This window comes from Falco peregrinus, chromosome 2 (genome assembly GCF_023634155.1).
Source record: "Falco peregrinus isolate bFalPer1 chromosome 2, bFalPer1.pri, whole genome shotgun sequence".
NCBI classification, from domain to species: domain Eukaryota; kingdom Metazoa; phylum Chordata; class Aves; order Falconiformes; family Falconidae; genus Falco; species Falco peregrinus.
Genome location: NC_073722.1, coordinates 70,534,625 through 70,555,415, shown reverse-complemented (window position 1 = coordinate 70,555,415; position 20,791 = coordinate 70,534,625). Strand labels below are relative to the sequence as shown.

At 37.0% G+C, this 20,791-nt stretch overlaps 1 protein-coding gene across 6 annotated transcripts in view; it reads left to right on the top strand.

The window, feature by feature from the left end:
- BANK1 (B cell scaffold protein with ankyrin repeats 1) overlaps nucleotides 1-20,791 on the top strand; it is a 167,069-nt gene that overhangs the window by 45,080 nt on the left and 101,198 nt on the right. For all 6 annotated transcript variants that reach the window (XM_055796562.1, XM_055796558.1, XM_055796557.1 and 3 more), the window contains 4 exons: nucleotides 1,099-1,237; nucleotides 3,260-3,402; nucleotides 10,559-10,679; nucleotides 19,485-19,681. In XM_055796562.1, the coding sequence (XP_055652537.1) occupies nucleotides 1,099-1,237; nucleotides 3,260-3,402; nucleotides 10,559-10,679; nucleotides 19,485-19,681 (600 nt within the window). The remainder of the gene's footprint in view (nucleotides 1-1,098; nucleotides 1,238-3,259; nucleotides 3,403-10,558; nucleotides 10,680-19,484; nucleotides 19,682-20,791) is intronic.

The following is a 20,791-nucleotide window of genomic DNA, read 5'->3' as shown; positions in this document are numbered from 1 at the left end:
TCTTCCTGCTGTAAACTCATTCATACTATTAACAGTTTTGAAAACCGATAGCAGGTAACAGGCCAAAATGAGAGTTCATCAAGACTGCAGTGGGGTTTATTTTGCCTTTGTCACATCCACGCTGCAGCCAAAAGATTTGTAAATAAAATAGTTTTGAGAGAGCCTCTGAGGGATTTTTATCTCTATTAGAATTTTTTGGCAGCTTGAGTAGAGATGTTAACTGTCATGTGGGCCTTGTAGTTTAGAGGGAGCGTGTCGTCAGGCACTTCTTGAGGGATACGGAGTGTCTCATGGCAAGAATCCATGATTGGTTTATGGGTACATGCATATGTGGCCATACCACAAGTTACACAAGCGGTTGTGTGAGCATATACCTTGTCTAATTTTAAATTAAATCAGAAATATTTATATAAACATATCTCCATGCATATCCAATGGACACAAATATTCATATGTGTTTGTTTTTAATCAGAGTTTCTGTGAGAAAATATATGAAAATATAAACAGAGGAAGTACAATATCCTGCATTAATTTATATAAATGACTGGCCACAGTCAGATTTTGAGGTTGTGGTGTGTATAGAACGTCATGTATTTTGCTTGCTATCTGTCTTTCAAAGATGGCTTACATTATTTCATTATTGCGACCAGTACAGTTCTAAGGGAGTAACATTCGCTCTCGTTCAGGAGGCAGTAGGATGGTATTGTATCACATTACCTGCTGCTTCTGTCTGTCTTTACTGGCAGTTCACTGTAAAGAATTTGAGTCTGAAGTATTTTAGGTGGTTCTTATTAGGCTGAATGTCATTCTCTTGGACTATAAAGTAGAATGTTCTTAGAAAACATAACAGTTCAGCTACATATGTATTTAAAATACTGTCTTAAAATTTTGTTAGATAAGATGAATTTAAAATACTACATTAATTGTGTCATTTATGTAAGTAAAATACTAAAGTATAACACTGAGATGGCAGCATGTTTTGGTATTACTGTTTTTTTGTATGAAGGAACTTTTCTTCCCAGTTATGTTTTCATTTGCATTTTACACTTCCAGTATAATTTTCTGAAGGACTAACAAGAACATATTTTAATTTTATAGAATCCTGGTGAAATATTCATTCTGTTGAAAGATGAAATAGATGATGAAACATTAGAAATTGAATTCATAGCAGGTAATAAACGAATTAGGACGCAGCCAACCTCTTGGAATAAAAAGGTCAAGTACGTGAAAGCCTTAGGTAAGAAAAACTTTCTTTAAGTAAACAGAAAACTTTGGGCTCACATCACTTTTTCTGATAAGTAGTTTTACTTCCCACTATTTTGTAGGTGTTTCCTGTACATGGGTTTTGCACACAGAACATTTATTAATAATGCAGAGAAGAAAGGCCTTGTGATTTATGGGAAACTAGGTTCTCTTAGGTTGTTTTTGTGTGGTTAAATGGCAGGTGGCAGTCTTAAAATGTCATTGATTAGTCACAGGTTAACATTCTTCAAAATTACTGCCATAAAATGCAAAGCTAATATTCTTTTCTTATTACTCCATTACTAAAATGTTTCATTTGGTATTTAATGCAGTAAATTTGGTTATATTCCTCTCTATAATTCTTACTGATTAGGAAATAATTTCTTTTCTTTGTTTGTATCCATGCCATTTCTCTGTATCACTCAGCTCTGCTGGTTTCTAATGATTTTTTCAACTGCTTCATCTATAACTAGTTGTCAACAGTTTTAGCTATGTAACAACAGTTTCTTTTAGAAGGTCTGTGCAGATTTAAGTGCCACATCTATCCCTACTCACATGATGTGAGTTAAGAATTAAAAAAATTTTCACGTAAATATTTAGAGTGTAGCTTGCTACTGCACTGCATGCTGTGAATTCGCAAAAGAACTTAAATTTTATTCTAAAAGCATTAGAATACAACATTAGATAGAAGAAATATATACGTATAGGCTACAATTTTCAACAGTGGCTTCTTGGAATTACATTTGGGTAATTCTGTGGTCTGATTTTCATCCAGAACACTGTCCTGAGGTGACAGCCACATATGATCTGAGTTTTTTTTATCACTGTGATCGTGCAGAGAGTTTGTTTTTAGAGACCTGATTGGGAAGTACATGACCAACAGGAAACTTCCATCTGTAACTGATTTCAGAGGAGAGCCGAAATCCTCATTCACAGATCTTGAAAGATTCTTCCAGAATTATACTTTGAGAACATTGTTGATTACAGTGAGGTTTCTATAGTGCATGAGGAAATAAAATATGAACAGTAAATGAAATATTGTGAAAAATCTGGCAGAGACCTGCAGCCCAAGTTTCATTTTGTTTCTTATATTATTGGTATTTAATGCTTCCCTCTGTAAGCATTTTTCTGTTCCAAAATCTGGAAAAGTTGGAAGTTAGGGAGTACCCTGTTTTAATAAGAGTTCAGCTGACCAGAAAATGTTTTTGGTTTGTTGTTTTTATTAAAAATGCATTTGATCAGTTTCCATTTGAGTGATTTAAGGTGATGTTCTATTTGTTTTGTTTCTTTGGCCCTATTACTCTTCTCCATTTTCAGGATTGTGCATTTTCATTGCTTTTCTGTGGGCAGAGTTTGAATTTTAAGGAAACTGTGCTAGTGCTGGTATGGTACAGCAGGATGCCTGGCACAATGAATACTAATGAATTATAAAATGTGCTCATGAAAGGGGCTTATGCTGCGTACACAGAGCAAGTTACACTTAAGTAACAACAGACTGTACAAATGCCTGTTTCCTTTGGTTTTACTAGGTAAACAACTGGAATGGAAATAATTACACTGCAATTTCTGCAGCCTAGTTCAAATCCAATTTTGAGAACCTTGTCTGCAATTAAGAAAAATGTTTCAAAAGATGAAGAGCAATTCCACTATTTGTAATAAATGAACTTTTCCTTAGTTTGTAGGCATAGGGGATCTGTTTATAGGTCATCAGTATATCAAAGGGAAGTTGGAAATTTGAAGCATACTCTCTTCATCTCCTTTCTAACGTGAAGCAATACTATAGCTTTGTTTTATACAGATTTACAGATATGTATTTTCTTCTGTCAGCTTTTTAATGTTAGACTGAAAGACCTGGATAAAAAACTGATTACACTGAATCATGTGTGAAATGCAAATCCATTTAATTGACTCTATGCATTTTCTGTGGTATTTTCCTGTTCTTTTACTTATTCCCCAAGACCTCTGGTCTGGGACTGGAAAATATTTTCAGCTACTGTTCTGATTTGTGTTTTAAAAGATTTTTGTGCTGGCCCTGTATATATAAATGTCTACTGTGGGGGAGTCATTAAGACCACAGCGCAGATAGAGTACTATACTGCACTAGAGGAGATGGAGCACATTTTCAAGAAGGTGGCTGACCCAATAGCTTTCACTTGTCAGGTAAGTTGACTTCTGCATTTTTAATTAAAAAATACAATATAAGTGCCTGTATGAGCTAAGAGATAATGCACAGTCTTTTGATTGCACAGTAATGAGTAATGGCTCAGTAACAGGTTTACAATTACAGAGGCCTGTCTTTTGAGATGTCTAGTTGTAAGCAAGTCAGGCAAGTGAAAACAAATTTTCTCTTTTCTTGTTTTTGTATAGAAAGTAATATAAACATCCTTTGTACTGTATATGCCTAGTGGACAATATCCTGCATTACAGAGAATGAAAATAATAACAGTAGCAATGTCCCTCTCCATTTAAAGTGCCCTTTTTAGTATGTTCTAAGACCAATAGAAGCAAGTAATCTTAAATCACATTGTATTTGGAGGGTTATTATTCATTCACAGTCAAGCAGGATTTTTCTGGCATAGCTTGTATGGGAGACAGTAGGTTGCTATTCATACAGAGTACATTTACAGCTGCTGAATTATCATTCATGTGGTTTGCTGGTTGCCATGCAGATTCTTTGCATATATTTAGAAGAATTCAGGTTTTGAGCTGGGTTTCAAATCCAGCACAGCAGGCTGCAGTGCTCTGCAACGTGTCCTTTGCCAATAGCACATACAAAATAATAAGAAAAGAAAGCATCTATTAAGAAAGGACGGAATCTCAGTTATCATTTGTTGAATGGTGGATAGCCCAAGCAGACTTGTCATGATGTCTATATTGTAACTGCAAAGCCAGAACAAAAATAATGGTCTGTGTTTCCAGTGCAGACAGTCTCATTTTCCTGTGACAAATCTACCTTATCTACCACCTCAGGCATTACACTCATAATGAAAGGATTAATAAAAAATGATGTATTGCAATATTAGTGTTCTATTAAGGGTGGGGGTAGATTCCTTCCCAGTACAAGTCACTTCTGTTTTAAGAAAACAGGCTATTGCACAAGAAAAATAGTGCAACTCCAAGTACAAATGCATTTTTAATATCCATCATTCTTTAGCCTGTGTTTTGAAGGACATCAAAGTAAGCTTCTAACAGGTTTCATTTACAATTTTATGCGTAAGAAATATCATAATGATTAAAAAAATTATAATTAACATGGTAACCTAGATACCTACAACACACCTGGTACTTCCACTGGAGAATTATTTGCGTTATTCAGGAGTTTGACCCTTCATTTAACCAGCATGACTAATATTTAGTAAGACACATGCAATTCAAATTATGTTCAAATGCAAAAATAATTCTAGGCAGAGCAGTAGTGCACACCAGGAAATACAGCTGTAGGTTATGACTGCCAGGTATGTTTAACAATTTCCTCAGCTTTACTCATCTGGATAATAAGCAAGGGTTTAAATGAGGCAATGCTGTTTGCCTGCTCTTAATTTTTTGGTTTTAGCCTCTGAAAAGTTAATACCAAGAAGATATTTATAATTGGATAAGTTTTACAAGCCACACAATATAATGGCTGCTCTGTGGGGAAGTATACTAATGGTAATTCTTTTGTAAGTGTACATATGTGTTGGAAGATTTGTCATCACACTTAACGTCACCTGCTGGGCCACAGATTGAGGTAAACTAACTAGCTAGGTAGCTAAAGTATTTCCACAAACTTTTAAAATACTTTAAGCTCCCATGTAAACCTGATTTAATGGCAATAAGATAGATCATAAAGCTGCAATTTACATAACATGAATTACCTTAATCTTTAAAAATATGTTCACGCAAGGAAAAACAAAACAGACTTGATAGTAATTAAATTCCTGTCAAGTCGCAGGAGTAGTAGTAACTTTTATTTAGCCAGGATAATTAAAACCTTTGAGACTATCAGCTTATTTGCAAAAGTATCTGGGGGGCAACAGTGCAAAGTAACAATCAAACACAATGGAAAACAAAATTAAAATAAAATAGAAAAGCTTACAGCAATTATTGATCAAAGCAATATTACTCCGTGGTTCAAAGAAAAATTCAAGATTTTCACAAATGCTTGCAATCTGAGAAGTATCTCCTTATTAGAATTCTGTGATGAAAGCGAATTGCTACAGTAATGCATACCAAACCCACAGTGCTTTGGTAAAATGCTTTCATTGTACTGTATATTGTGTTGCCAACCCTTCCAGCTAATTTGAGATGCTATTGTTGTTAAGATTATTTTCCCTTTCTCCACTTTGTCCTCCAGTAAAGCCAAGCAGATAAACAAAACCCAACACATAGGCTTACAGCTAATCCATTCCTTTTACTGATGGTCGGGGCAGTTCATATATCTTAGTGGGAGACCAACGAAGTGTGGTACTGTTGCATTTGTGAATTCCTCCTGTCAGAGAGCAATTAAAGATTAACATTGGCCACATTTCAGATTAAACATATTCTAAGGTTTTTACAAATTACATTTTTGGATTAAATTCTTTGCCACATCTGTTCGGTTGTAATTTTCTGTGTTGCGAATTTTTCTGAATTTAGAAGTAATTTATCAACATTAGCAAGACATTTAAACAACTGAATAAATATTTAAAATGTAAGGAAATAAATAGAGTAAAAAATGAAATAAGTTTATTTGCATAAGCTTTTCAAGAAAAAACTCTGACATTTTATAGTAAAGTAGGAAGCGCTGGGGTCATAATAACTGAATCATAATGCTCAATGAACTCGCTATCAGGACATATGAGGGTGGGTGCTGGCTAAAGGCTGTGAATTTTTTTGTTCTCTTGTTTTCTTATAATTTTGCATTAAAGAAGCTGTTTTAGGGAGTTTCTGTAATAACCCAGTATACAGACTGATTTTAAGGTTCTTATAATTCATAAATAAACTTTTTCATATCTTTTTTTACTTTTTATCAACTTCTCATTTCAGCATTCTGCTGGATTTACATGGTGTATTGATTTTTCTCTCAGACGTTCTACTAAATGCAACTATTGATTCAATTAGTTAGTGTTGGGGTTTCCTGGTACAGATTTCTTAGGTTTTTAAAAAAAAATGAAAATATGGTCATATCCTTATTACTGAAATTAATGATTGATAAGGTTCATGTTTGTTTGAGTGACTTAGAATATCTAGAGATTCAGAAAGTCTGTATGACAAGCTTTGACGGAATAGTACTGCTATGATTTTGAGAGACTTGATATCTTAAAGGATGTTTTTATCATAGTCATCAAACAGGATTCCGGTTACAGTGTATGTTGAAAAAGAAGAAGGAAAATAAATTGCAGATCCTCTATGGAAACTTGTAAGAAAACACTACATGACTTATGTGGTCATATTATGTATGCGCCTTTACCTGATCCCCAAAGATAATTTGAAGCTTCTTAATGTTTCAATCTTCTAAGCCATGTCAGCAGCAGTTACTTTAAAATGTTTCTTTATTTTCCTCTAGGTATGAAATCTCTCCATGTTCTGTCAGTGGCTAAAACTGTCAGAAAAGCCTAAGTGATTTTTAAGTCTAGCCCATTCTTTTTGGCAGAAGTAATCTAGATATTGAAGCGCATATAAAGTAGTGTCTGATATATAAGAACTACTGAAAGAGTTCATCTTTATGTAAATCTAACCTTGTTAGTACTGCTAAAGCCAGCAAGAAATATGTTAATTTACTGGCTGTGTGTGCTGTGTTTCAGTGGCACATATTTTCAGGCTTTGTTAGCAGTTATTGAAGAATGTAGACCATCTCATTCACAAAAGTAGCAAGATATGTGCTTCATTTCCTTTTTCAAGGATGTTTTTGGAAGCCCATGTGTGATGGTCAGCAGTTGGGGTTCCTCTGTTGCATACAGCTGTGTCATGTTGCTGTGAAAAGGGAGCGAAGGAATGCAGGTAGTGCCTACACCTGAGGAGGTGGTACTGAGTGAGGAGGACAAGCTACTGGTGATGAGCTCTGGGGCAGGTAGTAGCACTTGCAGAAGGACCAAGATTGAAAGGTGGAGCAAAGAGCAGCTGGCTGTGCTTCAGAGACCATAAGGATTACCTACAAACTCACTAGCTTAATTCCGAGTGGCTCCTGGAAATAACTTGTCTGCAAGAACACAAGGAGAAAGTAGTGCTTTTACTTCTTTTCTGTCATGTTTTAAATCAATATTCAGATAAAATGTGGACTTCCTGAAACTCCTGAATGGCTCAGCGTTCCCTTGCAGTGTGCTTAACTTCAAATACAGTTCTACTTCCCTTGGCTTTGGTGAAGATTCAGCATGAACTTCAGGCATGTACTGTTGGGATTTCTTGGGAAGATTTCACGGGCCTTTAGAGACTTGTGTAGGGTGCATCAAAATATGTAAATGCAGCTTACTTAGAGTCTGTGAGTGCTTTGGAGCAGGAATAGGCAGTAAAGTAAAATTCTCTAAACTGAATTCTTTCTTGGGGGAAGTGCGCTTTGTGTTGGTATGGAGCTAGATAGTGCTAGATACTATTGCTAGTTAGGTTTCGCTGTTGTTTCTGCTGTTATCTTCACTTAAGTACTGGAACAAGTGCTCCTGTATGTGAGACAAAAGGCATCAACGTAGACTTTTAAAAATAACTAACCTAGATTTTCCTGCTGTGCCTTTGTTGCAGAGTAGCAGAACAAAGCTCCTCGTTATGGTTTAGTTAACAAGATAGCTTGTTAAATCATTGCTTGAGCCTTCAGATTTTAGATCCCTGGAGCAAGAGAAAAAAATAATGAGGTGGAAAACTTTGAGCAAATTGCACTAATAACTGTGTATAAGAAGTGTATTGTGCCTGACTTGGAAATCATAGAAATGTATAGACAGGCCATTGGAAGGCAGGCCTGTTAAAGCATGAGAAATTTAACTGTAAATTAGTCTGTTCCCTTTGGGAGATCAGTCTAACTTCTGTCTCAGCAGCTTGTCAAAATTGAGTTAGCCTGATGTAGTTAAGCCATGCAACTGTTTATGGCCTTGAAAATTTTGCTGCAAGTTCCTGAAGTTGTGCATTCTCATTTCAAGAACTTGCTTGATCTCGGATTGTGAAACATTGTTTTATCCCATGTAAATTTGGTTGTCTGAGTGCAAAATAAGAGCTAAACACTCCTCAGGTACTTCTCTACCAGATTTCTGCCTGAATAAAAGGGAGAAGGAAAGGTTCCTGCCTCAGGTCATTAAAAAGCAGAGGAGCTTTGCTGGCAAGATTAACGAGCATGCTTGCTGAAAAGAGGCTGTAGGGTGTTTATTTGGCTTTGATATACAAGACAGTCTGAAATGGTTTTGGTTTGAAATTGCTCCTTGAGCATTTCAGGACAGATTATAAGAGGCAGGTGTTGTTGGGGTGTTTTTACTTTGTTCATTTTCTTTTGAACAGGGAAGGCTAGATAGGTAGGGGTATGGAATGTGTAAGGGGTATCCCTGCTATTTTAAAAGGAAATTATAAATATTACTTCAAGTTCAGTTTGTCTAGAAACCCACCTATATGATTATTCTCTATGTACTGGAATTTCTGCTATATAGTTGTTTCAGTGAATACCAGTGGGTTTGAGCCTCTTTCTTCATGGCACAGTACCTGCACATACTCTCATCTGAGACAGTTCCTATGTTATTACTTCTCTCTGTCCTACTCTAGATTGAACTCTGTTAAGGTGGTACCAATGATGATATTGTATCTAAGAAGACCTACTTGGAATAAGAGAGAATAGTATGGTTTCCTAACTGAATTACTCCCCTTAATTTTTAAATGTGGTTATTCATGTTAATAGGGTTTTTTTTTTCTTAGATATTTGGGAGGTTTTGCATATCCTTTCTCAATTCACACTGTAAGTCTGGTACTCCAATTAGATCTTTGTTCTAGAACAAGTCTTCAAGATTTTTTTTTCTAGGTAGAGTCTTTTTTTATAATACTTACTGCTTTGGTTACTGAGGACTAAATTATGTATTTGTAATTATTGAGTAACAAATACAGAGAATATAATTCAGCAGTACAGAAAGGGTGAATTATGGAAAGAGGTGACGAGTTACTAAATGTGATGAATTTGATGTGTCATAATCAATATTGGAAGGGCTAGTATCAATTATGGGAAAAATAATAATTTTATTATTGGTAGCTCCCTATCTGCGCAAACTTGTCTTCTAATTCTGGCTAGGACTCAGCTGAAAATTGTATCTTGCTTGTGTCCTCAACATTTTCTGATCACGTCACACTTATTTTCTTACTCGCTTTTAACAGCCTCGGGAGTTAAACTTTGTGTTTCATCAGTAGACCCCTCTGTGTCCTTTTCTTCTCAGCATGTCAGTCACAGAGTTTCTTTTTAAGTTTATATGCTAAGTGTATCTGCAGATATTCCCTGTTAGTGATCCCAGAATTGTCTTGACCAGAAACAGTTCAACTGTGGAAAGGCAACCTTTAACACACAGCTGCTGCCATCTGACTGGAGTATGAGCATGGATGACCATCAATGAGCATCTTTTGGCACCCAGTGCAGCACAGACTGGACTAGTGCCATAGTAAACAGTGTAAAATAACCTTACTGCTCAAATCTCTGTAGTCGTGCTTATCGTGTAGTCTCCTATCACACCAAGCAAACAAACTTAATTATGGCTGCCTTGAGAGTCATTAGGAATAGATCTTGGCCTTCTCTCCAGAAAGAGGCAATCAAAAAAAGATCTTGTGGCAAGTCAGTGAGGATTTCTCATGTCTAAAGACTATGTATTTAATAGGAAGCTAATCTCACTGGTTGCTATCAGTTCTTAATCTATCAGGAATGTTAGGCCTCTGCAGACTGAATTGAAGCCGTTTCCTACCTACCAAAGTACACAATCTTAATGTAAAGATTTTGGGTAACAGAAGGCTACTGTAGTCAACTCATCCTGAATTACTGCTGTAGTAAGATCTTGGATTTATTGGCGACTCGTGTCTGTCAGAACAGTTCCTGGTTATCACCCAGCATTGTTGTACACAGCTAAACCAAGAAATAATCATCCTGTCCTTACCCTTCATTCAGAAGGTTTTAGTCATGGCTGAACTTCATAAGTTGTTATACCTGGTTTTCTTCAGTTGGATTGTTACCATGATCCTTCTATCTATACCGGTATCTCTTCTGTAGCTTTCAGAAACTGCTTCTCTTACTAAAAGTGAATTTGTAATAACACTGTTTTCATTCATTTGATTCAGCAGCACCCTGAGGATAAAGCTAAAAACATATGCAATAAATAAACTATTTTTTTTCTTTGATTTTTCTTATTTTAAACAGGCTTTTAAATTTTCTTCTGTAGAGAAGCTGGACAATGTTCTGACTTGGTTATTGAAAAGCAAAATATCTACTTATGAATTCAGCCCATTCCAAAGTGAAGAAGAGCACCATCAACAAACTAGTGAGTCACTTCTTGTATGCATTGATTTTTATTGCTGATGCTATGGTTATTACTTACAAATGTTAATAAGACAATCATTAAGTATTTAAAACCACTAGTAAAATGGAGGAATCCACAATAAAGACAACATAGCAAGGAAAAGTGGAACAAAGAATTCTATAAATCATTACTTTGAGACTCAGTACTATGTATTTATAATTGTCTGGATGTTTTTTAGCTTTAGATTAACTGCAAATTGACAAATTTGCAGCTGAGAAAATTTATATTTGCAGAGAAAATGGGCAGTAAGAGACCTAAAGAGATTGTAGAATCACAGAATAGTCAGGGTCGAAAAGGACCTCTGCAGGTCATCTAGTCCATCCCTGCTACTAAAGCAGGTTCACCTAGAGCAGGTTTCACAAAGCCGTGTCCAGGTGGGTTTTGAAAAGAAACAGATGGGGCTTTAAGTATTTCTTTGGTTTAATTGATATTGACACCGTAGAAGTCATTTTAACTGTCTATTTAAATTGCTAAAAAAGAAGTAATGTTCTGTGTCAATAATTTGGGAAATAAGAAGGAGGTCTTCTAAGAGCTGCAGAAATATCACTTTAGGCTCTTGTTTGCTTACTGCAATTTTATGAAAATTCCCACAGACTAAGACAGTACTACAATACTGTAATATTAGATTTTCTGCTTTTTTTTATAGCTGAGGTGTTCTAGAACCCTCTGCAGAGAATATCAGAGAAGGGAATATCACATGACAAAACATACAAAACAGCAGTTCCCTCTTAACCTTGTGCATGTCAACTAAAACTTTAATTAAGACAAGCACTGGCCTCAAAGTTAGTTGAAAGTTGAAGAAGCCACCTTAACGCACTTAAAAATATGCCACTTGTCACTTTATCTTTAACCTTTCCTTCCTGCTTATGATCACTAGCTAACTAGTTCTTAGTGTAGGTTCCAAACAGCAGCAGCTTTTCTCTTTTAACGTTCTTCATTAAAATACTGCTACTGAGTAAAAGTGGTTCATTTCTAGTTACCCTGATCACTACTACTTTTGTTCAGTTCTATATATTTAGCTGAAATGTATCAGTTGTTCCAGTTTCACAGCTGATAAAAGTTCAGCAATTTTCCCCAATTCAGTTTGTCACACAATTCAGTGTGACAAACTTGCAAGTTCAAGAATGGTATTTTCTGCCTGAAGCATGTGTGCTTTCAGATAATTACAGCCTCTTCCTACATGTATAATACAAAACTTCAGTTAAAGCAGTTAAACACGGTATGGTGGAAATTTCTTTACATTAGAACATTAATTTGTCTTAAGAGCTCACTGAATTTTGTGAATTGGCAATTAAGTGAGCAAATACAATTAAAAAAAACCCCAAACCCCAACCAAAACCAAATGCAAATAGATCTTGTAGTCGGTTATTCTTACCTGATAATTTTGACACTGGTACCCTTAGTTGCCATTGACTTTTGCTGTAGAACCTGAAAGAAAGAGGTAACTTCTTCACCTTTGTCAGGGGACGGGAGGGAATTAAACAGTGGTGCCTCTTTTCAGAATTAGGGCACAAAGAAAGACCAGTAGCCTTCAATCATCTCTTGTGAGGTCATTAACCTTACTATATTTTTTAATTAATCAAATATGTATTTAGGGGAGGAATTTGAGAGGTCAAGTCCAACAACATCCTTTTCCCCTCACTGCTTGGGTGGCAAAGCCATTATCTTATACAGGGCAGAGAATGGTAACTGGTACCACAGCTGCATGCAAAATGGGCATTGAAGTGTTCCTGAGGTTGCTGAGGGAACAGCAGCCATCTTAGCTGTTGGTATAGTATTTGCCAAGAGAACAATTGTATCAGGATGGCCTCAAGTAGTTCGATAGTTCAGAGTTTTCTATCAGCAAGACTTGGAAAGTTTGGCCCTTGAAGGTTGCGTCCTACTTTGTGTAAGTGCAGGGTGCTGCTGGTTGTTGCCTGAAAAGGCTTCGTGAATCAGAGTGTTTAAAGCTGTCTTAAATTGGTGGAGCTCAGTATCGTCGTCTGATGGTCCTCACAATAACTTTTTGCCTTGCGTCACAACTTGATGGTACCAGGCTTTTGTGTAATGGTCAAGAAATTAAATCTGTCCATTTGTACCACTCAGTAAAGCCTTTGCATGCATCTGCACTAATGGACAACCAATCCCACATGACACTGAAACAAGATATGAAGGTCCTCCCTTTGAGAGTAAGGCTGGTGGTGCTGTAGCAACTGAAGATGACATGAGATTAGTACCTGAGGATAGAGGGCTTGCTTATTTTCTGTATTTTCAATATACCACCATATAGTGATACCTAGAAAAGATGTAATTATGAGGCATTTAGTGGGTGGAGGGGCAAGGTGACAAGTCAGGGGCCTCCTAATCCCAGCTGCTGATTTACATGACTAAACAATGCACATCTGTCTTGGACCTGAAGAGACCCTCGTAGTCCAAAATCGTTGTGATAATTAAATGAAATGGAATGTCAAAGCCCAGGACCAATAGACAAAGCCGCATACCTGCTTTCCCCACGAGTTTCTGATGTTTGTGTGGCCTTCTCCCTTCAGACCACATGGTATGTATGAGCCATCTGTGGGAGGAGCTGGTACAGTTTGATGTCTGAAACTGCTCGTGACTGACTGGAATGCAGAAACAGCAGTCATCATGGCTGTAAGCTTTATCCTCCTACATTGTTCATGGCTGAATCTGTAACTGCAGCAGCAACTGATTAATCTCATGCCTAGCATTAATTCATTGAGTGGAAGGGAAGAGAAGTCTGAACAGAGCTTCTTCCATTTCTAATCAGAACCTTGCTAGTACACAGTCTATGCTGGAGATGGAATATTACCATGTTCAAAAGAAAGCGGTTTAAGTCCAAAGTAAGATACTGGGAATAGTATGATGATGTGGTTCAGTGATGTTTGGATTCCTTAAAGGAAGAGTCACCCCAGGTGGTGTCTTGAGTTACCAGTCTGTATTTCTTGTCATCAGAATTTTCAGTTGTTCATTTGGGAGTATGGACACCTGGCTGAGGAGAGCATGATGCTGTGGGTTTTTTTTTTTTTAGCTGGGATCACTAGCTTAGGGTGGTAGGACTTGTGTGACAGCAGTCAGCTACTTTCAGACAGCTTTTTGCTCTTAATGCATCTGTACAATAGGAAGCCCCAGAAGCCACGAAGCCACGTGTATGCTCACCTGATGTGCATTTTTTTTCTGGAAGGTGTCCATGCAACCACCCTACCATATGAGGTCTGTGTAGTTCAGATTTCTTTGCACAAGAAAATAGGTCTTTGGGTTCTGCTCATTTTGAGCAGAGCAGAAGTACCAAGAAGTTCAGTAATATCTGAGGGGAAGGACCTGAAACTTTTGAATGCAGTTACACATTGTGATGATCATGTCCACTAGCTAACAGTGATACTAGGTATTGTGTTGCATGGCCTGCAAAAATCTGGATTTTTGTCGATAGTGTATTTTGCTAAGTATTTGTTGGGAAGATCAGCGCATTTATACAGTTACATTACTGAAAAGAAACTGTGTTTACCTTCATGGAAGGCTCATAGCTAAAAAATCCAGTCATAGAAAGCTCAAACTGCGTATTTAGCTATGCAAAATATTTCAGGCAGCCAGTTTTACTCAGTTTTACTTGTAATAACAGTGTACCAACAATGGTGCAAATGTGATGATTTTTTTTTTCACCCGGAGTATTGAATTACTGTTAAAATTGCTATTATCCCATCATATTTTGTACTACTGAAACACTTTCAATTCAAGGGTCAGTTATTTATAGATAATACAGCCATATTTATTATAGAAGTGGGTTTCACTATAGTATTCAAATTTGTCTGTAACAATAGATGTTGCAGAGAGATCTCTTGAATGGAATTAGGAGATAGGCTACAATAATTTTGTAATTCCCATGCAACATATGTTATTTGTCCTCTCTGGACTTAGGGTTTTTTTACTTTTGTCTGTTGCACCTGTTTTAAGCATGGTGTGGAAATTCATAATGTGAAAGTAATCTGAATTACTCTGCGAACAGAACTTTCCTTTTAGTGCTTATTTTTGAAGTGGATGCCATGAAAAGGTAGGAAAGATGAAATTATTTATGACTATCAGTAGATTTATGTTTTGAGCAAGATTTGTTTCCTGGAATTAACACTTCAATACTTAAGTTCAGTCTTTAGATTTAACACAATCCCAAGAAAATAAGGTAAACCCTCTACCTTCTTTTTCAGAGATGTAATAGTGATGCTAGCATTGATGCTTGCTTAAAATTAACCTTGTTGGAAATTGCCTTTTAGTCTAAGATCCCATTGGACCGTGTACAAAAATAAAATCCCTCTGCTATTGAATAAAACAGTCCTTCTTTTGTCTGCATGTGTGTATGGAATTTTGTTGCATTGTTGCACAAAGTTGCAAACAACAGGTTTGTGTATAGCAATAGCACTTTCCTCAATGGCTCCTTTACCTAAAATCACAACTAGAACCAACATTTTGAGGCTGTATGATATTATGAGAAAGCTCACGTAGCCCAAGATGTTGTGAAGATGTACAGGTTAGATTTATCTGAATACTCATTCTCAAAATAAGAAATAAATAAAACTATTTATCTACTGTTCTTGGTCAAAGTGCTGTAATATTGTTTATGTGGTGTTAAAAATATTATGTCTTTTTTGAGTATTACATAAAAGATCTCACTGCTAGTGCTGCTTTTAAAGTTTTCATACCCAAAGACAGCCTTTTATTCTGCTTACTGCAAGAAATAATATTTTTTTAAAAGGTTGTTTTAGGAAATTAATTTATTTCATATATTTCATATATGATTTTTACCATCCTCCATGGCTGGCTGAGGTATTTCATTTGTTAATGATACAGTCTCCTGTAATGTTCCAAGTATGTAAGTGTAGCAGTCCTGCTTGAATATCAAACCTAGCTAGGGAGGAGTTGAGTGGTAACCAGGAAAAAGCTTAATTGTGAAGGAGCTGAAGGGATTTTGGAGCTGGTTCTGGGATACCTCTGTTTTGTGTTACTTTGAAAACTGAGATAAAAGCGTAGAACAGGCTTATGAATACCACTGACTTTTTATATTGATGGAGTAATCATAGCATCCAGTCCATTGGTAATAGAGACTTGATTTCCCTTTCAGATTTGTAACCAATTGTTTCAGGTTTCATTAGCATGAGTGGAAATTCTTTTAGATCATGTTATTAATACTTCATGAAGGCTCTTTGTACTGACTATATTTGACCTTCTAGAGTCTGCTAACAGGATGAAGACTGTTGATTAGAGTTCATGTAATTTGCTCTTCTTTAAAGTTAATGCTAAACACCTATTTAATTGCTGGATATCTCCAAAAAAAAAAAAGAAGCAAAAGATAAGCATTAAGAAAAGCAACTTGATGATTTGTGGATGTTTTTTGAAGTATTAGCTTGGGCTTGGGAACTTTAAGAGAATTCTGTGCAATATGTAAAAGTACACTTAGCTTTGATGCGGTTGTCCCAGCCCTAAAATCACTTGCATACTGCTCACATGACTGCTTCTTAAGTTGGTACATGTCTACATAAAGGGTGTGTGTGTGTGTCTGTGTGTCCGTCCCTGCAGTTAGCAAAGTACAGACAAAACCCAAGAAGTCCAAATGGCTATGTTCTGGGATAACACTTAGAGTTCTTGTAATTTGTGGTGGGTTGACCTTGGATACCAGGTGCCCACCGAGCTGTTGTATCAGTCCCTTTCTCAGCAGAACAGGAGGGGAGAAAATAAGATGGAAAAAAACCTGCAACAGCAAAAGTCATGCACATGGAAGCAAAGGAAAACAAAAGATGGTATTCTCTCCTTCCCATCAGCAGGCAATGTTCAGCCACTTCCCGGGAAGCAGGGCTTCAGTATGCATAGCAATTGCTCCGAAAGACAGACATTGTACATAACAAATGTGTCATTCCCCCACTTCCTCCTCTTTTCTCTTAGCTTTTATATCTGACCAGATGTCGTACGGTATGGAATATGCCATTGGTCAGTTTGGGTCAGCCATCCTGGTTACGTCCCCTCTCAAGATCTTGCTCACTCCTAGCCTACTAGTTGTTGGAGAGCCCATCTTGATGCTGTGTGAGCGCTGCTCAGCAGTGGCCAAAACACTGTGCGTTATCTATACCTTTTTAGCTACTGATACAAGCACAGCTCTGTGAGGGCTGCTATGGGGCTCAGCCAGAACAAATACAATCTCCATGCCTTATTCTGTACCATTTGCATTATGTTCAGGTTCCATATAACTTCATACATACATATATATGTCTTCTAACCATTCCATTGTCATGAAATTCCTTCTTATCAACACTTAAACCGCATACTTAAACCATCTTTATACCCAACATATGGATTTATACCTTCTCATTAACTACGGTGCCCCATCCTTTAACAGAGATTATTCTTCTGTTCCATGAGCATCCTATTCTCCTTCAGATGTTTACAAAAGGCTATTACTTGAGCCCTGTCTGCCAAGATGGGTACTCAGGACAGGAGAAGCAGTATGTTCAATTGTTGGGTACCAGCACCAGCTTTTTACTGTTTACCTGAAAGGAGCTCAACTTCTTGTGTGTAGGAAAGCAACTGGGACAAGAGCAACGTGGCTTGAAACACACAGAACTGAAATGGTTGAGCTGATGTGGTTCCCACCCCTGGGGCAGTCAGTTCCAGGTATATTGAACACCCCTCCATGTGAAAGCAAACTGTGACCTGCGCTCTGCCAAAGCAGTTGAGAAAAATGCATTGGCAATGTCAGTTGTAGCACACCACTTGGCTGCTTTCAGCTCCAGTTCATATTGGAGCTCTAATGGGTCTGATACAGCAGCACTCAGTGGTGGCATCACTTTATTCAGCCCATTTCGTTCAGACTGTCTGGAGTTGAAGCAATCAAGAAGTTAGAGCAGAAATGGTCAGGTTGAGCACAAGAAATTGCCAGAACTAACTGGTATTCATTAACAGCTCTGAGGAAACAGTAAAATAGCTGTATTTCTAACAGTACTGTGCAATTTTTCAGTTCTGTAGTGCTAGAAGGTGTAATTGTGATTCCAAAACCCAATTTCTCTGCAGACCTGAGAACTAGAAGCAGGTTAATGTGTTGCCTCTACCAGACAAATTAATAGAAATTGTAACCAAATAAATTTTCTGTAATGTGAAGTCTTGCTTTATAGATTTCTTGTTGGTTTTTTGTAAGAGTCAGCAAACCTGATTAAGTCAGTAATTGGTTGGGTATGGATGAGTAACTGGCCAAAGACAGGAGGCAGACAGTTGGAAAAAACTTACACTAGTGATACAACGTATTCAGAGTAGTAAGGAAGAGGGCTAATTGAAAAAAAAAGTATGGGAGGAAAGGCCTTACAAGATTTAGTAATTATGCAGTAAAATGTCAGATGATATTAATTGTAGGTAAAAACAGTGATGCAAGTGGAAAAAGCAGTCCTATGTTGTCATACAAAATAAGAGGCTTTGAGCAGGCTGTTAGCACTGAGAAATAAGACCATGCAGTTCTATGATAACATCAACTTGTTGCTAGGCAGCAGATCAAAAAGCAAATGAATTACTAGGAATTGTTAGAAAAGGAGTAAAGAACAAACCAGGACATAATTATGACAATGCATAAATTACATGGCTCACCCACAAGTTGTCACGTGCAACTCTTTGCCTATCATCTCAAAATAGTTACATTAAAGCTGAAAAAGGTAGAAGAACACTTGCGTGATGGAGTTTATTCTCTGTAAGGCACGATTAAGGAGACTTGATCTCTTCAAGAAAGAAGTTCTGGGAATTAGTAAATCACTAGAAGTGAAGAGAGGGCAGACAGGGATGGAGACTAAGATTAATTTTAGGGACTATCAATTGAACCTAGCAGGAGCCAGGCTCAGAACACACTCGAGGAAGCGCTGCTTCATGCAGTGGGTAGTAAAGACCCTGAAGGTGCATGAAGTTGATGGTGCCTGGGGCAGATTGGATGCATACTTGGAAGAGAGATACACTGCATGCTGATATATAGACAAATCACTACACAACAAACCACAAGTGGTTATAGAGGAGAGTATTAAGGCAGTGGGAAGTATTGTTTATGCTTGAGCTCTTTTTTGTTGTGGGGGTTTTTTTGGGTGTGGGGTGGGGTTATTATTCTATGTAACTCATAGAATTAGAATAAAAGACTATGCTGAAATTATTAACTTCACTTTACATTTGTCCCAGTCCTCCAAGCTGAAAAATAAAGTCTGTGATAGAAATTAGTATTATGCTATTTCAGATAAATCCTAAAAACCATTACCCAATACATTAATCTTTAAATTCTCTGATTTTTCATTACTGGGGTAAGCCAAATTTTGCAAGTCTCTGGTAGACATGGGAATTTTCAGAAATTTCTTTTAATATGAAAACATAGCACCATAAGCCTATAAAAAATGTTCCATTCAAATGAAAATATTCCTAAAGCATTAAATCGTATACATCTAGAGCAAAAGCATGTTTTGGCTGTAGAATTTTCTTCCCCTTGCAAGAACACTTATTTCTCAATAGAACTAAAGTGTTTAAAATCCCTCTATCAGAAAAAAAAAAGAGATTTCTCAGTTATGCTAAAGGCTTCTTTATTAAAATACTTAAGTGAATTGTAAAACTGTTAGTTGGAGGAATTGTTCCTTGAATGCCAGTTCTGCATTGGCAGTTTGATAACTGTGATTCTGTAGCACTAATATTCAAAGGACTTTTACAAAAGAAGGTGGAAGATGTTCCAAAAAAGCAAAACCGTTCTTATGAAAACTTTGTTTCCATATGCAGGTAGCTATTTGGAAGAATTTCCTACTCTACTTCACTGTGCAGCCAGATTTGGATTAAAGAACCTTGCAACATTTCTACTCAGTTGCCCTGAGGCCTCATGGGCTTGCAAAATAACCAACAAACATGGAGAAGATCCAGCAAATATTGCTGAGAAGCACGGGCACAGGGAACTAAGAAAATTAATCACAGAGTTGTCAGTAAGTCCACATGCTTTTTCATGTCATCTATAACCAGGGACCAGGTGTTGTACTGCTGAGATCCCATAGTAACAACTCTTGTAAAGCCTCATGCATTGTAGTCCTTCTGTCTGAAAATATTATTACACTCCTCCTATCTCAGAAAGGGGTCAAAATGGAGTACAGCCCCTTTCTTTGTACACTGTCATAATGGAGATCCGAGCTTTTGTGCTGATTGAATTTGAGGCATGGAATGGAGGGAGAACAGTGAATCAGAAGCTCCTCCTGTGGCCTAGCTATCTTGGAGCTGTCAGCACCCAATGATTATATTTTAAGTAGTTTAGCCCAACCACCTAGAGTAGGAGATAAAGACTTCTTTCAAAGTCACTTTAGAAATGACTCTGAACTCTCTCAGGATTGCCACTCTTAACCATTCAACAAAGAGTGGTTGCCCTGCCTTGGCTGTCCACTCCACTGTGAAGGAAGGCTAAATTTTAGCACCCTTTGTTAGATGGAGTAAATCTTTCTTCAGCCAGGTATGCAGGAGGAGTTTGGGGCAATAGTTGCCTTTCTGCATGAAAGATAATAATAGAATAACGGTCTGTGTGTACTTCTAGCATGCAAACTATCGTCAATGAAATCTAACAGAATTGGCAGTATAAAAAGCAATATACTGTAGCAATATTTGAGAGCTTTAACCTGTTTTAAGTCTTTATTGTGCTAATTATAATGTAAGCAGAGATGATAATTCTTGTCCTAGAGGTTTTAAAGCCTAGAGAACAAATCAGATAAATCATATATCAAAAGAAAAACAAGGTGTGATTGTTAGCATAAGTAAGCCTATGTTGAGAAGACCTGGTGCAGCTTTGCTGATAGTGTCGGGTTTTCTTGGTTTTTTGGTGTTGGATTCCATGTTCACAGACAAATGGTAACAACAGACATGTCAAGAGTAGAAAATGCAAGGAGTGAAAGCCAGAAGTTTTGCTTTTCTGCTAACCAATCATCTTGATGGATAGACATAAGACCAAAGATAGCACTTGAAGAAATACAATACCTGTCTAGATTATGTAAGGGAGAATGTTTTACATGACTGAGGAGGAAAAGGCAAGAAACCTAAGGGTAGTTTAATGT